Genomic DNA, 18,208 nt, shown 5'->3' on the forward strand with positions numbered 1-18,208 from the left:
CCCCTTGCTCTGCAAGGGCCGCGGCTTTTGTGGAGCGATGGGTAACGATGCTTCGTGGGTGACTGTTGTTGATGTGTGCAGAAGGTCCCTGGTTCGCGCCCGGGTATGGGCGAGGGGACGGTTTAAAAATTATACTGTTACACTTGATTTAGGAAGCCTATCACAGATTTTGAAAGCTGTTTCACTAAGTTTGAACTGATGTTCTTGAGAAATCAGCTACAAATGTATAATGTTTAAGGGAGGGAGTGGCTTGCACTCAAATACACATTTTCTTCAGTTTTGAAAATTGAAAAAAACAAAAAAAATCAGTCCGAAACAAATAATCAGCAGAATTGTGTTACTATTGTACAACATTTCCATGTGATTATTGCATAGTATTTCTGGTCCAACAAGAATATAGCAAATATAATTTATGTGGTTCCAGCTTCAGCATATATTGTCTCTCCCTGTTTCAGCATCACGTCAGAAAACTGGAGATGAGAAGAGGTGGGTTTACTTTGAAAGGGGGCAGTCCTTAGCCGAGTATTTTATTTTATTCAAAACCAACTGAACTGAGAACTTTTCAGCGTGTCCATCAGTTTACGAAAAAGGGTTCACCCATTCAAGTGTGAAAGTTTACCCAACGGTTGAGAGAACAGCAAAATGGCCCCAATATCCATCAAAAGCATTTTAATCAGTGAAAGTGTTGACCCTTGTTGTAAGAAGATCCTGCAAGAACATGGAATCCAAGTTACAGAGAAGCAAAATATGAGTAAGGATGACTTGATTGCGGAGATCAAGGTAAGAGTTTACATATTTTTTATAATTTGCATGAATTCCACGTCATAAACATTTAAGGCATGACGTGCATTTTTGTTCCACGATGTCTTTCTAAAATAAAATAAAAATCGCAGTTGCTATCAAATGTATAATATGGAAAAGTATGTCTCGTTTGGTCATTGGTTGAATAACCTCATCAAAAGTCCCTCTGGGGAAAAAAACGATGATTTCTGCGTTTCAGACAACTGGATTTTATTTTGCGGATGATTTACAGCAGTTGCAGTTTAGTGGATTCTTACATGTGCGATCTTGTCCTTCTCTCTTTGGTGTCGCGCTACAGTGTAGTACAGCCTTCTTGGAAATATGATGCAACTGCACCAAGTATTTACTGATTTCCCTCGTTTGGCCGACTTTAGTCTATAAACACTATATAATTACATTTAGACGGGGGCTTTCTTCCCGTTCTACCTCGTACTTTCAAAATGTAGACTATACATAGTTTGATCAATCACACCAGAGACGACTCATCTCATTTAGCTTGTGATGCGAATGTTTGATTAATGCAAAAAAATTCCAACTATATAAGCTCATTCCTTATCTCATCAAATTAGTCTAATGAACAATATATAATTTTGTCATGCACTGGCATCACTATGCATATCATATTCTTTCCTTTTCTATCCACGTCCAGGACTATGATGGCCTGGTGGTTCGATCAGCAACAAAGGTGACAGCTGATGTCATCAACGCTGCTGGTAACCTCAGAATCATTGGAAGAGCTGGGACTGGCGTTGACAATGTGGATGTGGATGCTGCCACTATAAAGGGCATAATTGTCATGAAGTAAGTTTGCAAAATAATAGTGTCATTCGTTAAGTCGTTGATACATCCGTGTATCGTTTTAAGGAAACTCTTACAGTTGAAGTCAGAAGTTTACATGCACCATAGCCAAACATATTTAAAGTACATTTTTCACAATTTCTGACATTTAATCCTAGTAATAATTCCCTGCCTTAGGTCAGTTAGGATCACCACTTCATTTTAAGAATCACATCACATTCCCAGTGGGGTCAGAGGTTTACATACACTCAATTAGTATTTGGTAGCATTGCCTTAAAATGGTTTCACTTGGGTCAAATTTTTCGGTAACCTTCCACAAGCTTCCCACAATAAGTTGGGTGAATTTTGTCCCATTCCTCCTGACAGAGCTGGTGTAACCGAGTCAGGCTTGTAGGCTTCCTTGCTCGCACACACTTTTTCAGTTCTGCCAACATATTTTCTATAGGATTGAAGTCAGGGCTTTGTGATGGGCATTCTAATACCTTGACATTGCTGTCCTTAAGCCATTTTGACACAACTTTGGAAGTATGCTTGGGGTCATTGTCCATTTTGAAGACCCATTTGCGACCAAGCTTTAACTTCCTGACTGAAGCCTTGAGATGTTGCTTCAATATATCAACATCATTTTCCTACCTCATGATGCCATCTACTTTGTGAAGTGCATCAGTCATTTCTGCAGCAAAGCACCCCCACAACATGATGCTGCCACCCCTGTGCTTGATGGTTGGGATGGTGTTCTTCGGCTTTTCCCTCCAAACATAACGATGGTCATTATGGCCAAACCGTGTGCAGTTACAAACAGTAGTCTGTGTCTCCTTCCTGAGCGGTATGACGGCTGCGTGGTCCCATGGTGTTTATACTTGCGTACTATTGTTTGTACAGATTAACGTGGTACCTTCAGACATTTGGAAATTGCTCCCAAGGATGAACCAGACTTGTGGAGGTCTACAATTGTTTTTCTGAGGTTTTGGCTGATTTATTTGGATTTTCCCATGATGTCAAGAGGCACTGAGTTTGAAGGTAGGCCTTGAAATACATCCACAGGCACACCTCCAATTGACTCATGTTATGTCAATTAGCATATCAGAAGCTTCTAAAGCCATGACATAATTTTCTGGAATTTTCCAAGCTGTTTAAAAGCACAGTCAATGTAGTGTATGTGAACTTCTGACCCACTGGAATTGTGATATTTACATTTACATTTAAGTCATTTAGCAGACGCTCTTATCCAGAGCGACTTACAAATTGGTGCATTCACCTTATGACATCCAGTGGAACAGCCACTTTACAATAGTGCATCTAAATCTTTTAAGGGGGGGGTGAGAAGGATTACTTTATCCTATCCTAGGTATTCCTTTAAGAGGTGGGGTTTCAGGTGTCTCCGGAAGGTGGTGATTGACTCCGCTGTCCTGGCGTCGTGAGGGAGTTTGTTCCACCATTGGGGGGCCAGAGCAGCGAACAGTTTTGACTGGGCTGAGCGGGAACTGTAATTCCTCAGTGGTAGGGAGGCGAGCAGGCCAGAGGTGGATGAACGCAGTGCCCTTGTTTGGGTGTAGGGCCTGATCAGAGCCTGGAGGTACTGAGGTGCCGTTCCCCTCACAGCTCCGTAGGCAAGCACCATGGTCTTGTAGCGGATGCGAGCTTCAACTGGAAGCCAGTGGAGAGAGCGGAGGAGCGGGGTGACGTGAGAGAACTTGGGAAGGTTGAACACCAGACGGGCTGCGGCGTTCTGGATGAGTTGTAGGGGTTTAATGGCACAGGCAGGGAGCCCAGCCAACAGCGAGTTGCAGTAATCCAGACGGGAGATGACAAGTGCCTGGATTAGGACCTGCGCCGCTTCCTGTGTGAGGCAGGGTAGTACTCTGCGGATGTTGTAGAGCATGAACCTACAGGAACGGGCCACCGCCTTGATGTTAGTTGAGAACGACAGGGTGTTGTCCAGGATCACGCCAAGGTTCTTAGCGCTCTGGGAGGAGGACACAATGGAGTTGTCAACCGTGATGGCGAGATCATGGAACGGGCAGTCCTTCCCCGGGAGGAAGAGCAGCTCCGTCTTGCCGAGGTTCAGCTTGAGGTGGTGATCCGTCATCCACACTGATATGTTTGCCAGACATGCAGAGATGCGATTCGCCACCTGGTCATCAGAAGGGGGAAAGGAGAAGATTAATTGTGTGTCGTCTGCATAGCAATGATAGGAGAGACCATGTGAGGTTATGACAGAGCCAAGTGACTTGGTGTATAGCGAGAATAGGAGAGGGCCTAGAACAGAGCCCTGGGGGACACCAGTGGTGAGAGCGCGTGGTGAGGAGACAGATTCTCGCCACGCCACCTGGTAGGAGCGACCTGTCAGGTAGGACGCAATCCAAGCGTGGGCCGCGCCGGAGATGCCCAACTCGGGAGAGGGTGGAGAGGAGGATCTGATGGTTCACAGTATCGAAGGCAGCCGATAGGTCTAGAAGGATGAGAGCAGAGGAGAGAGAGTTAGCTTTAGCAGTGCGGAGCGCCTCCGTGATACAGAGAAGAGCCGTCTCAGTTGAATGACTAGTCTTGAAACCTGACTGATTTGGATCAAGAAGGTCATTCTGAGAGAGATAGCGGGAGAGCTGGCCAAGGACGGCACGTTCAAGAGTTTTGGAGAGAAAAGAAAGAAGGGATACTGGTCTGTAGTTGTTGACATCGGAGGGATCGAGTGTAGGTTTTTTCAGAAGGGGTGCAACTCTCGCTCTCTTGAAGACTGAAGGGACGTAGCCAGCGGTCAGGGATGAGTTGATGAGCGAGGTGAGGTAAGGGAGAAGGTCTCCGGAAATGGTCTGGAGAAGAGAGGAGGGGATAGGGTCAAGCGGGCAGGTTGTTGGGCGGCCGGCCGTCACAAGACGCGAGATTTCATCTGGAGAGAGAGGGGAGAAAGAGGTCAGAGCACAGGATAGGGCAGTGTGAGCAGAACCAGCGGTGTCGTTTGACTTAGCAAACGAGGATCGGATGTCGTCGACCTTCTTTTCAAAATGGTTGACGAAGTCATCTGCAGAGAGGGGGGGGGGGAGGATTCAGGAGGGAGGAGAAGGTGGCAAAGAGCTTCCTAGGGTTAGAGGCAGATGCTTGGAATTTAGAGTGGTAGAAAGTGGCTTTAGCAGCAGAGACAGAGGAGGAAAATGTAGAGAGGAGGGAGTGAAAGGATGTTTTCCTCCATTTCCGCTCGGCTGCCCGGAGCCCTGTTCTGTGAGCTCGCAATGAGTCGTCGAGCCACGGAGCGGGAGGGGAGGACCGAGCCGGCCTGGAGGATAGGGGACATAGAGAGTCAAAGGATGCAGAAAGGGAGGAGAGGAGGGTTGAGGAGGCAGAATCAGGAGATAGGTTGGAGAAGGTTTGAGCAGAGGGAAGAGATGATAGGATGGAAGAGGAGAGAGTAGCGGGGGAGAGAGAGCGGAGGTTGGGACGGCGCGATACCATCCGAGTAGGGGCAGTGTGGGAAGTGTTGGATGAGAGCGAGAGGGAAAAGGATACAAGGTAGTGGTCGGAGACTTGGAGGGGAGTTGCAATGAGGTTAGTGGAAGAACAGCATCTAGTAAAGATGAGGTCGAGCGTATTGCCTGCCTTGTGAGTAGGGGGAGAAGGTGAGAGGGTGAGGTCAAAAGAGGAGAGGAGTGGAAAGAAGGAGGCAGAGAGGAATGAGTCAAAGGGAGACGTGGGGAGGTTAAAGTCGCCCAGAACTGTGAGAGGTGAGCCGTCCTCAGGAAAGGAGCTTATCAAGGCATCAAGCTCATTGATGAACTCTCCGAGGGAACCTGGAGGGCGATAAATGATAAGGATGTTAAGCTTGAAAGGGCTGGTAACTGTGACAGCATGGAATTCAAAGGAGGCGATAGACAGATGGGTAAGGGGAGAAAGAGAGAATGACCACTTGGGAGAGATGAGGATCCCGGTGCCACCACCCCGCTGACCAGAAGCTCTCTGGGTGTGCGAGAACACGTGGGCGGACGAAGAGAGAGCAGTCGGAGTAGCAGTGTTATCTGTGGTGATCCATGTTTCCGTCAGTGCCAAGAAGTCGAGGGACTGGAGGGAGGCATAGGCTGAGATGAACTCTGCCTTGTTGGCCGCAGATCGGCAGTTCCAGAGGCTACCGGAGACCTGGAACTCCACGTGGGTCGTGCGCGCTGGGACCACCAGATTAGGGTGGCCACGCGGTGTGGAGCGTTTGTATGGTCTGTGCAGAGAGGAGAGAACAGGGATAGACTGACACATAGTTGACAGGCTACAGAAGAGGCTACGCTAATGCAAAGGAGATTAGAATGACAAGTGGACTACACGTCTCGAATGTTCAGAAAGTTAAGCTTACATAGCAAGAATCTTATTGACTAAAATGATTAAAATGATACAGTACTGCTGAAGTAGGCTAGCTGGCAGTGGCTGCGTTGTTGACTTTGTAGGCTAGCTGGCAGTGGCTGCGTTGTTGACACTACACTAATCAAGTCGTTCCGTTGAGTGTAATAGTTTCTACAGTGCTGCTATTCGGGGGCTAGCTGGCTAGCTAGCAGTGTTGATTACGTTACGTTGCGTTAAAAGAACGACAATAGCTGGCTAGCTAACCTAGAAAATCGCTCTAGACTACACAATTATCTTTGATACAAAGATGGCTATGTAGCTAGCTATGTAGCTAGCTACGATCAAACAAATCAAACCGTTGTACTGTAATTAAATGAAATGAAAATGTGATACTACCTGTGGAGCGAAGCGGAATGCGAACGGGTTGTTGAGTTCTATTCGGTAGACGTTGGCTAGCTGTGATATAGTGAATTATATGTGAAATAATCTGTGTAAACAATTGTTGGAAAAATTACTTGTCATGCACAAAGTAGATGTCCTAACCTACTTGCTAAAACTATAGTTTGTTAACAAAAATGTGTGGAGTTGTTGAAAAATGAATTTTAATGACTAAGTGTATGTAAACTTCTGACTTCAACTGTATGTCTAAATCAAATCACCACAGATCAGTCTTTTCCTTGAATATTAGACTATTGTATGTGTCATTACCCTCTTCTAGCACACCAAGTGGCAACACCATCAGTGCTGCAGAGCTGACATGCACCCTGTTGATGAGCCTCTCAAGGTAAGACACTACAACAGATGATACAGAATACCTCTCGGGCCTAGTTCATGGAATTGGTTAGACACTGCTTTGCACTATACACCCCCATCTGTCCTTTTCATCCTACTTTTACAGGAAGGTTTGATATAACTTAATTCAAAACCATTCCTTTCCTAGACATGTGCCCCAAGCAGCCATGTCCATGAAAGCAGGGAACTGGGATCGTAAAAAGGTGAAGAGTATTTTGGCTTCCCTTTTATTTTGACACACAAAGCAATTACTCTCACGTGGTCTGCCCCAGTGTCCATCCAATCATCAATAATTCAATCTGATTTGTAAATCTATGGTGTCTCAAACTCTTTAGGGACCTGGGTCAAAGTTGTGTTAATGATTTTTCAGTTCATGGGCACAGAGCTGTACGGCAAAATACTTGGAATAGTTGGACTTGGAAGAATTGGAAAGGAAGTCGCCACCAGAATGCAGTCCTTTGGCATGAAGGTTGGTTCATAATCCTCTGAAAAGTAAAACGATCTTTAAAAGCTGCCTACTGTAGCACGATCGTGGTAACTGAATTTGCTTTCGACAGACCATCGGCTATGATCCAATCACCCCTCCTGAGGTGACTGCTACCTGGGGAGTTGAGCAGATGTCCCTGGAGCAGCTGTGGCCCCAGTGTGATTACATCACTGTCCACACTCCCCTCATGCCTTCAACAGCTGGTGAGTTTTATAGAGGTGGCACGGTTGTGGTACTGGAGGGTATAAAGTGATTAGATTGATTATCAAACAAAAAAAACAATATTTTCCACTTGAGGTTAAATTGTTGTTTCTCCTAGGACTACTGAACGACACGTCATTTGCCAAGTGCAAGAAAGGTGTAAAGGTCGTGAACTGTGCACGCGGGGGCATCATCGATGAGGATGCTCTCCTCAGAGCTTTGGAGTCTAGACAGTGTGGAGGGGCTGGCCTCGATGTTTTTGTCGAGGCAAGAATACCACGTCACATCGTTTTTAAAACAAGCCATAGAAAGTTGGTTGCAATTTCAGTTTAATCCACCAGAAAAGACAATTATTACAACAAATACTATGGTTAAACTCAAAATATACTAATTAATAGAAAAAAATACATTTATTTTGGGAATCAAAAAAAGGTATAGTCTTTTTAAATGATATCATAAATAGGACTGTTGGAGTTATGTCACACATGCAGCTAACAAAAATATATATGAAATGTCTACTCTATCCAAAATTACAACCAACTCATTGGAGCAAAAGTGTTAGAGGGAGAAAGTAAGGAACTTGTCTGTGCATTAAAGATATAATAACAATAATAACAATGCAAAAACCGGTTTAGACATTTTTGAAAATGTATAAAAAATAACAACTGAATTATCACATTTTACATAAGTATTCAGACCCTTTACTCAGTACAAATCCAAGTCAAATTGATTGGTCACATACACATGTTTAGCAGATGTTATTGCGGGTGTAGCGAAATACTTGTGTTTCTACCTCAGACATTGCAGTGACATCGAACAAGTAATGTCTAAAAATGTCACAACATATACCAAATACACTCATATCTAAGTAAAGGAATGGAATTAAGAATATATAAAATATATGAACGAGCAATGTCAGAGCGGCATAGACTAAGATATAATAGAATACAGTATATACATAAGAAATGAGTGATGCAAAATATGTAAACATTATTAAAGTCACTAGTGTTCCATTTATTAAAGTGGCCAGTGATTTCAAGTCTATGTATATAGTCAGCAGCCTCTAATGTGCTAGTGAAGGCTGTTTAACAGTCTGATGGCCTTGAGATAGAAGCTGTTTTTCAGTCTCTGTCCGATGCACCTGCACTGACCTCGCCTTCTTGATGATAGCAGGGTGAACCGGCAGTGGCTTGTGTGGTTGTTGTCCTTGATCAGCTTTTTGGCCTTCCTGCTACATCGGGTATTGTAGGTGTCCTGGTGGGCAAGTCGTTTGCCCGCGGTGATTCATTGGGCAAACAGCACCACCCTCTGGAGAGCCCCGAGGTTGCGGGCTGTGCAGTTGCTGTACCAGGTGGTGATCCAGCCCTACAGGATGCTCTCAATTGTGCATCTGTAAGAGATTGTGAGAGTTTTAGGTGCCAAGCAACAAAACAAATCAGCCTCCTGAGGTTGAAGAGTGTGTGGATGGACAATTTCAGTTTGTCAGCGATGTGTACGTCGAGGAACTTGGAAGCTTTTCACTTTATCCACTGCGGTACCGTTGATGTGGGTGGGGGGTGCTCCCTCCGCTGTTTCCTGTAGTCCATGATCATCTCCTTTGTTTTATTGACGTTGAATAAGATTATTTTTCTGGCACCACACTCCTAGAGGCCTCACCTCCTTTTGTAGGTTGTTTCGTCATTGTTGGTAATCAAGCATACTACTGTTGTGTCGTCTGCAAACTTGATGATTGAGCTGGAGGCCTGCTTGGCCAGGGAGCACAGGAGGGGGCTGAGCACGCACCCTTGTGGGGCCCCAGTGTTGAGGATCAGCAAAGTGAAGATGTGGTTTCCTACCTTCACCACCTGGGGGTGGCCCGTCAGGACCCAGTTGCACAGGGTGGGATTCAGACCCAGGGCCTTGAGCTTAATGATGAGCTTGGAAGGTACTATGGTGTTGAATGCTGAGCTGTAGTCAATGAACAGCATTCTTTCATAGGTATTGCTCTTGCCCAGATTGGTTGAAGCACCTTTGATGTGATTACAGTCTCAAGTCTTCTTGGGTATGACGCTACAAGCTTGGCACACCTGTATTTGGGGACTTTCTCACATTATTCTCTGCAGATCCTCTCAAGCTCTGTCAGGTTGGATGGGGAGCGTCGCTGCACAGCTATTTTCAGGTCTCTCCAGAGATGTTAGATCGGGTTAATGTCCAGGCTCTGGCTGGGCCACTCAAGGACATTCAGAGACTTGTCCCAAAGCCACTCCTGCGTTGTCTAGGCTGTGTGCTTAGGGTCGTTGTTCGGTTGGAAGATGAGCCTTTGCCCCAGTCAGAGGTTGTGAGCGCTCTTGAGCAGGTTTTCATCAAGAATCTCTATTTGTATTTATTTGACCAGGCAAGTCAGTAAAGAACAAAGGCCATCATTGTAAATACACATTTGTGAGGATGGCACTGACAGAGAGGGCTGCCTCATTTTTAGTCCTTAGGAAACTTTGCAGTATTCTGTTTTTTAAAAGCATTTCACTACACTCGCAATAACATCTGCATGTGACCAATGAAATTTGATTTGATTTGGCCTACACTGGCCAAACTCAGACGATGCTGGGCCAATTGTGCACTGCCCTATGAGACTCCGTATCACGACCGGTTGTGATACAGCCTGGATTCGAACCAGGGTGTCTGTAGTGACGCCTCTAGCACTGAGATGCAGTGCCTTAGACCGCTGTACCACTCGGGAGCCCGTTCATCTTTCCCTCGATCCTGACAAGTCTCCCATTCCCTGCTGCTGAGAAACATCCCCAGAGCATGATGCTGCAACCACCATGCTTCAACCTGGGGATGCTGCCAGGTTTCTTCCAGACATAACGCTTGGCATTCAGGCCAAAGAGTTCAATCTTGGTTTCATCAGACCAGAGAATGTTGTTTCTCATGGTCTGAGTGTCCTTTAGCTGCCTTATGACAAACTCCAAGTGGGCTGTCATGTGCCTTTTACTGAGGAGTGGCTTCCGTCAGGCCACTCTACTTGATTGGTGGAGTGCTACAGAGCTGGTTGTCCTCCTGAAAGGTTCTCCCATCTCCACAGAGGCACTCTGGAGCTCTGTCCGCGTGACCATCGGGTTCTTGGTCACCTCCATGACCAAGGCCCTTCTCCCCCAATTGCTCAATATAGCCAGGTTGGTCAGCTGTAGGAAGAATCTTGATGGTTCCAAACTTCCATTTAAAAATGATGATGGCCACTGTATTTTGGTGGACCTTCAATGCTGCAGAAATGTTTGGATACCCTTCCCTTTATCTGTGCCTTGACACAATCCTTTCTCGGAGCTCTACGGACAATTCCTTCGACCTCATGGCTTGGTTTTTGCTCTGACATGCACTGATCAAGGGAAACAGGATGGACTTGAGCTCAATTTCAAGACTCATAGCAAAGGGTCTGCACTGTATGTACAGTACCTGTCAAAAGTTTGGACACATCTACTCATTCAAGGGTTTTTCTTTATTTTTACTGTTTTCTACATTAAAATAACACATGGAATTGTGTAGTAACCAAACAAGTGTTAATCAAATAAAAATGTATTTTAGATTTTTCAAAGTAGCCACCCTTTGCCTTGATGACAGCTTTGCACACTCTTGGCTTTTTCTCAACCAGCTTCACCTGGAATGCTGTGGTCCTTCACTCTGCGGTCCAACTCATCCCAAGCCATCTAACTTAGGTTGACATCAGGTGATTGTGGAGGCCAGGTCATCTGATGCAGCACCATCACTCTCCTTGGTCAAATAGCCCTCACAAAGCCTGGAGGTGTGTTTGGTCGTTGTCCTGTTGAAAATCAAATGGTAGTCCCACTAAGTGCAAACCAGATGAGATGGCGTATCGCTGCAGAATGCTGTGGTAGCCATGCTGGTTAAGTGTGCCTTGAATTCTAAATATATCACAGACAGTGTCACCAGAAAAGCACCATCACACCTCCTCCTCCTCCATGCTTCATGGTGGGAACCACACATGTGGAGATCATCCGTTCACCTACTCTGCGTCTCACAAAGACACGGCGGTTGGAACCAAGAATATCACATTTGGACTCATCAGATCAAAGGACAGATTTCCACCGGTCTAATGTCCATTGCTCGTGTTTCTTGGCCCAAGCAAGTCTCTTCTTCTCATTGGTGTCCTTTAGTAGTGGTTTCTTTGCAGCAATTTGACCATGAAGGCCTGATTCACACAGTCTCTTCTGAACAGTTGATTTTGAGTTGTGTCTGTTACTTGAACTCTGTGTACCATTTATTTGGGATACAATTTCTATGGCTGGTAACTCTAAGGAACTTATCCTCTGCAGCAGAGGTAACTATGATGGTTTTTGCGACTGCACTTAAACTTTCAAAATTCTTGAAATTGTCCATATTGACTGACCTTAATGTCTTAATGATGGACTGTTGTTTTTCGTTGCTTATTTGAGTTTTTCTTGCCATAATATGGACTTGGTCTTTTACCAAATAAGGCTATCTTCTGTATATCACCCCTACCATGTTACAACACAACTGATTGGCTCAAACGCATTAAGAAGGAAAGAAATTCCACAAATTCAGTTTTAACAAGGCACACCTGTTAATTGAAATGCATTTCAGGTAACTACCTCATGAAGGTGGTTGAGAGAATGCCAAGTGTGCAAACCTGTCTTCAAGGCAAAGGCTGGTTACTTTGATAGCAATGCTAGGTGATTTGAAAAGTCATAGTTAATTTTTGCTGAGTGTTATTAAATTGATTATCTTTAATTTACAATCTGTAGAAACTGAGGACAAGGTTCAGAACTTTTGTGAAACAGGAGAGTTGAACAATATATGGCAAATAGAAATCAAAACCGGATGGTCTACATAGATCGATGGGAGGGGTTGAGGGTAGCTGAAGGATTGGACTAAAAACAAACAAGATAACTAAACCAAAATATACTGTCTGTAAAATGGATATAGTATGTATACGCTGGAAGTAGAAGTCAAAGTGCTGTTGACCATTAGTTTACTCCAATTAGGGGGGAGGGTTTGGGGGAAAATAACAAAGAAAAAATATATTTACACTGCCGTTCAAAAGTTTTGGGTCACTTAGAAATTTCCTTAGTTTTGATAGAAAAGCACATTTTTTTTGTCCATTAAAATAACATAAAATTGATCACAAATACAGTGTAGGCATTGTTAATGTTGTAAATGACTATTGTAGCTGGAAACGGCTGAATTTTAATCGAATATCTACATAAGCTTACAGAGGCCCATTATCAGCAACCATCACATTTGTTAGCTAATCCAAGTTGATCATTTTAAAAGGTTAATTGATCATTAGAAAACCCTTTAGCGGTTATGTTAGCACAGCTGAAAACTGCTGTGCTGATTTAGTAAAGAAGCAATAAAACTGTCCTTTAGACTAGTTGACTATCTGTAGCATCAGCATTTGTGGGTTCGATTACAGGCTCAAAATGGCCAGAAACAAAGAACTGTCTTCTGAAACTCATCAGCCTATTCGTGTTCTGAGAATTGAAGGCTATTCCATGCGAGAAATTGCCAAGAAACTGAAGATTTCGTACAGCGCTGTGTACTACTCCCTTCACAGAACAGCGCAAACTGGCCCAAACCAGAATAGAAAGAGGAGTGAAAGGCCCCGGGAAACAACTGAGGCGACTCCGGGATGCTGGCCTTCAAGGCAGAGTTCCTTTGTCCAGTGTCTGTGTTCTTTTGCCCATCTTAATCTTTTCTTTTTATTGGCCAGTCTGAGATATGTCTTTTTCTTTGCAACTCTGCCGAGAAGGCCAGCATCCCGGGATCGCCTCTTCACTGTCGACGGACAAAAAAATGTGCATTTCGTTCAAAAACAAGAATTTCTAAGTGACCCCAAACGGTAGTGTATATATTTATTTACAAAATATATCCATATTTATTTACAAAAATATATGGGAGATTGGAAATTATACAGACAATTATATTGATAGAAGCCACAATATATGTGCAATATTAAATCTAATTTACCCACTAAAAAATAATCCCGTTGTATTAATTTATTTGATTTTACTTGTCTTCCCTTCAATATTGCCAGTCTCACTTACATCATGGTGTTCCATTCGTTCTCAGGAACCCCCAAAGAACCGTGCCCTGGTGAACCATCCCAATGTGATTAGCTGTCCTCACCTGGGTGCCAGTACAAAGGAGGCCCAGGCACGCTGTGGGCAGGACATCGCTCTGCAGATTGTGGACATGGTGATGGGCAAGAGCTTGGTTGGAGCAGTGAGTTCTTCTCTCCTATTACAGTCAAGAAAATGCCTATAGGTGCCTGACTCTAATAGGTTTTTTTCTTTGATTGTTTCAGAGTTGCTTATGGTGAGAAAAACTGTTCCCTTCAGACCTTGAAACGTTCACGAATTGAACGTGTTCGTAACAATGTAACACAAAATGTAACCCTCAAGGTTGTTCACAAAGGATTCTAATGATAGTTTTTTTGCAAGAATGTATCTTCAATTATTGAGTCATACTTTGCAATAATGTTAAAATCAAATCGCATTTTATTTGACACATGCTTCGTAAACAGGTGTAGACTACCCGTGAAATGCTTTCTTGCGGATCCTTCCCAACAATGCAGAGAGAAAAAGTGGGAAATAATATAAAAAATAATACCACATGGAATAAATACACAATAAGTAACGAAAACTTGTCTATATACACAGACTTAGTACTAGTATTCCATGTGCAGGGGTACAAGGTAATTGAGGTAGATATGTACATATAGGTAGGGATAAAGTGACTAGGCAACAGGATAGATAATAAACAGTAGCAGAAGCATGTGATGAGTCAAAAGAGGTATTGCAAAAGGGGTCAATGCAGATAGTCCGAGAAGGTTTTTGGTTAACTATTTATCAGTCTTATGGCTTGGGGGTAGAAGCTGTTCAGGGTCCGGTTGGTTGTTTGGTTAGTTCGTTTTACACATGAAGTGTAGTAAAACCGGTTGGGCAAAAACAATGCATCTCAATGCAATAGAGCTTCTTGATACACATTTCGGTCCTCATTCCAAATTATAAACCGGGTGGTTCGAGCACTGAATACTGATTGTCTGAAAGCTGTGGTATATTTAAGTGAAAATGCCTGAGAAGCTGGTGTTTGGAGGACATTGGGACAGGTGTTGTTAGGCCCAAGGCGAAGACCGTGCCAATATACCCTCCAAACAGCCGTTTCGAAGGCATTATCACTTTTATATACCATGGGTTACCAACATATTCAAATAATGATTCATATATTCATTGAAAAATGTTATTTTGATGAATTTATTCATACAATTTCATCCTTCCACAACGTATAGACCTGACACAAATCTAGGGTTGCTACCCAAGCCTGCTGATCTTTATTTCTATCGGTTCTGTTGCCAGAGATGCGATGCGACCCAGTCGTTTAGTCTTTTTGTTCTGTATCTATGGAAGCGACCCAGTCATTCGTTCTAAATGTTATATTGCCATACTGACTGGCAACGTTCTTATCCCTTGCTTGCTAGCTAGCCAAATATGGCAGGTAGCCTAGTGGTTAGAGTAGGGGTGGACAAACTTTTTGGCTCGGGGGCCACATCGGGATTTTGAAATTCAACAAGAGGGCTGCATTTTTTGGGGGACCAATTGTTTGCAAAAATCCATTTGCGGGGGCCTCCCGAGTGGGGCAGTGGTCTAAGGCATCACTACAGACCCGGGTTCGATCCCAGGCTGTGTCACAGCTGGCCGTGACTGGGGGACCCATGACCCACAATTGGCCAAGCGTCGTCCGGGTTAGGAGAGGGTTTGGCGGGCCGGGCGCATGCACGCTGACACGGTCGCCAGGTGTACTGTGTTTCCTCCGACACATTGGTGTGGCTGGCTTCCAGGTGAAGCGGGCATTGTTTCAAGAAGCAGTGCGGCTTGGATGGGTCGTGTTTCGGAGGACTCTCGACCTTCACCTCTCCCGAGTCCATACGGGAGTTGCAGCAATGGGACAAGACTGTAACTGCCAATTGGATACCAATTTTGTTTTTGTGTGTGTGTGTGTCTCGCGTGCCAGATTGAAGTGCCCAGCAGGCCAGACAACTGACTTGGTATTCCCCTTTCCCTAACTCAGTCATGTCAAACAGTGTTCCCAGAATAACAACAAAGTAGCTGCATTTGCAGTTGTATAAGCTGATTTCTAGTGACATTTATTTGGATACATCCAATGAGCTAATGAGGCGAGAAATCACCTGGCATAGAAGTGCTCTTTCGTTAGGACACTGTTCAGAAGAGCTAGCCAATAGCACATCTAACATAATATCTCCAAACTGAAGCTAGAAAGACAGCAAACTAGCTGCACTTTGTTTTACCTGTGTGTGTGTGTGTGTGTGTGTGTGTGTGTGTGTGTGTGTGTGTGTGTGTGTGTGTGTGTGTGTGTGTGTGTGTGTGTGTGTGTGTGTGTGTGTGTGTGTGTGTGTGTGTGTGTGTGTGTGTGCTGATTCATGATTTCGACTCACTGAGAAAAGCTGCCTGCCTGTCTCATCCTGACTCCCAACACGTTCATTAATATACGACAGCTGGAGATAGAATTTGACTATTGAAACAATGTTGCAGACTCCACCTGTTTACGAACAGTGAAAAGCTTACTTACGGGCCCTTCTCAACAATGCAGAGAGAAAGAAAATAGAGAAATAATAGAAAAGTAAAACACGTAATAATAAATGCACAACGAGTAACAATAACTTAGCTATATACCAGTTACCGTGTCGATGTGCAGGGGTCCGAGGTGGATCGGTTCATGTAACTAGGAATAAACCGTAGCAGCAGCGTATGTGATGAGTAAATAAATAAAAAAGTTTGTGCAAAAAGGGTCAATGTAGATAGTTTGGGTAGCTATATGGTTAGATATTCAAATAACCTTTTAGCAGTCTTATGTCTTACGGGTAGAAGATTTTCAGGGTCCTGTTGGTTCCAGACTTGGTGAATCGGTACCGCTTTCTGTGTCGTAGCAGAGAACAGTCTGTGACTTGGGTGGCTGGAGTCTGGCCAATTTTAGGGCCTTCCTCGGACACTGCCTGGTATAGAAGAGCTGGATGGCGCCTGGTATAGAAGCTTCTGTAGCACCTTGCGGTCGGATGCCAAGCAGTTGTCATACCAAGCGGTGATGTAACCCGTCAAGATGCTCTCAATGGTGCAGATGTATTACTTTTTCTGATAGGTTACATGTTGTGCAATTTGGTGTGTGCAGGTGAATGCCCAGGTTTTGGCAAGCACATTCACCCCCGAGTCTCACCAGTGGATCAAACTTGGAGAGGCCATAGGAGCTGCCCTGAAATCATGCACCACCTCTAAACAACCCTTCAGCCAAGTCCAAATCATAACTCAAGGTAAGCACTGCCAGGCATTAGACTATGTCCTAATATCATTCAGTTGCTTAATTTTCTCCGAAACTGCTGATAAGGCTTGATAGATGAAAAGACGTGTTAACATTACACGACCACTGTTCTCAGATCAGTGATCATAGGGTAAAGGAGACGATTGATGCCATTTTTGGATGCCATTCAAGCACACATGTATTAGTGGAAGATTTTGTTGTGCTTTGGTTTGTCTACCCCTAGTGGTATAATAGTGTAAATCACGAAAGTGTGGGCTCTCTGGCCATGCAAACTGAACATGGTCTGTTGTTTTTATCACAACCTAGGAGACTGCTTGAAAGATTCCTCCGCTTACATGACCTCAGCAGTAATGGTTGGATTACTTAGTGATGGGTCCCAGAGTTGCCCCAACCTGGTCAATTCACTGACCCTGGCCAAGGAATCTGGAATCACGGTAAAATGGCCACCATTGACACTTGGCTGAAGGTCATATTTTATTAATGACCTATCTTGTGTAATATAAATAAATAATCTTATTTGAGATGGATGACATTCTTTAAAAAAATCTCAGGTAACCAGAAACCACAGTGAGGGTCTGACTCAAGGTGCATGTGAGGTGGAGATCTCTGGCAATGGCTCTAGCTACAGAGCTACTGGTTCAGTACAGGGAGGAGTACCAGTCTTGTTGGAGCTGAATCGCAGCGTGTTCCGACAGCCGGTCTCTCTCACTGGCAACCTGCTGTTCTTCAAGGCCGTGGCGTCTCCTCCGCTCCTGCCCTCTGTGACTGGTGATAAAGCTATTTTTCACATTGTAACCTCACTATTGACTAAATTGAGCCATTCTTCTGTCTATTCAGCACAAGATTAGCAAGGTATACCGCCTTATTTGACATAATCAAACTTGAATGATTTCTCTTTTCAGTCTGCATTCTTAACTCTTTACTTGTTCCGCCTTTTACCATCAGGATGTGCTTACACCAAGCTAGCACTTGACAGCAAGCTTGCAAGATGAGCAGAATAACTGTCGACCCGTATTTGACCTTGACTGTCTCCCACTCTTTCCTCAGGTTTGCTGGCTACGGCGGGAGTGGAAATGGAGTCATTCAGTGCCCCCGCAGCTCGTAGTGGAGATCAGTGGTACTGTGTGGGGTTATCCTCTCTCTTGGTGGACCTTGGTGCCTTAAAACCTTTAGTGAAATCAGCAGCACAGGTCTCTGTGTAAATGGCAGTGGGAGCATATTGTTACAATGCTGAAGGACCAGTAGAGCGTTCCAATGTCTAAAAATCGAACCACTGAAGATTTGAGTAATCTAAATGGTTTCTTTCTGGCCTTTACCGTTTCAATACTTACTTTACAACATGTAGAAAGTATTTGTTTTATTTAACATTACACCTCTAGAAAAAAATACTAAAAATGTCATTTATATTGTAGAGATGCTGACTGTGTAGAATTGAATAAATACCTGTCACATTATTACAATTGT

At 44.2% G+C, this 18,208-nt stretch overlaps 1 protein-coding gene across 1 annotated transcript; it reads left to right on the forward strand.

The window, feature by feature from the left end:
* Window positions 1-485: 485 nt before the first annotated feature.
* LOC124042985 (D-3-phosphoglycerate dehydrogenase-like) lies at window positions 486-18,198 on the forward strand. Its single transcript, XM_046361153.1, has 12 exons — window positions 486-780; window positions 1,451-1,602; window positions 6,638-6,703; window positions 6,860-6,914; window positions 7,082-7,180; window positions 7,269-7,401; window positions 7,518-7,666; window positions 13,484-13,636; window positions 16,598-16,736; window positions 17,051-17,178; window positions 17,296-17,512; window positions 17,792-18,198. Exons 1-12 carry the CDS (start codon window positions 643-645, stop codon window positions 17,944-17,946), a joined length of 1,584 nt encoding a protein of 527 aa, XP_046217109.1. The 5' UTR covers window positions 486-642; the 3' UTR covers window positions 17,947-18,198.
* Window positions 18,199-18,208: the final 10 nt, after the last annotated feature.

The sequence above is a fragment of the Oncorhynchus gorbuscha genome, linkage group LG01, assembly GCF_021184085.1.
Source record: "Oncorhynchus gorbuscha isolate QuinsamMale2020 ecotype Even-year linkage group LG01, OgorEven_v1.0, whole genome shotgun sequence".
Lineage (NCBI taxonomy): Eukaryota > Metazoa > Chordata > Actinopteri > Salmoniformes > Salmonidae > Oncorhynchus > Oncorhynchus gorbuscha.

Bases quoted from the DNA above. Each gene is read 5' to 3' on its own strand.
- LOC124042985 (XM_046361153.1), top strand. From the start codon at position 643: ATGGCCCCAATATCCATCAAAAGCATTTTAATCAGTGAAAGTGTTGAC. The intron at 6,915-7,081 runs GTGAAGAGTATT...ATGATTTTTCAG, and splicing joins GGAACTGGGATCGTAAAAAG to TTCATGGGCACAGAGCTGTA. The intron at 17,179-17,295 runs GTAAAATGGCCA...AAAAAATCTCAG, and splicing joins CCAAGGAATCTGGAATCACG to GTAACCAGAAACCACAGTGA.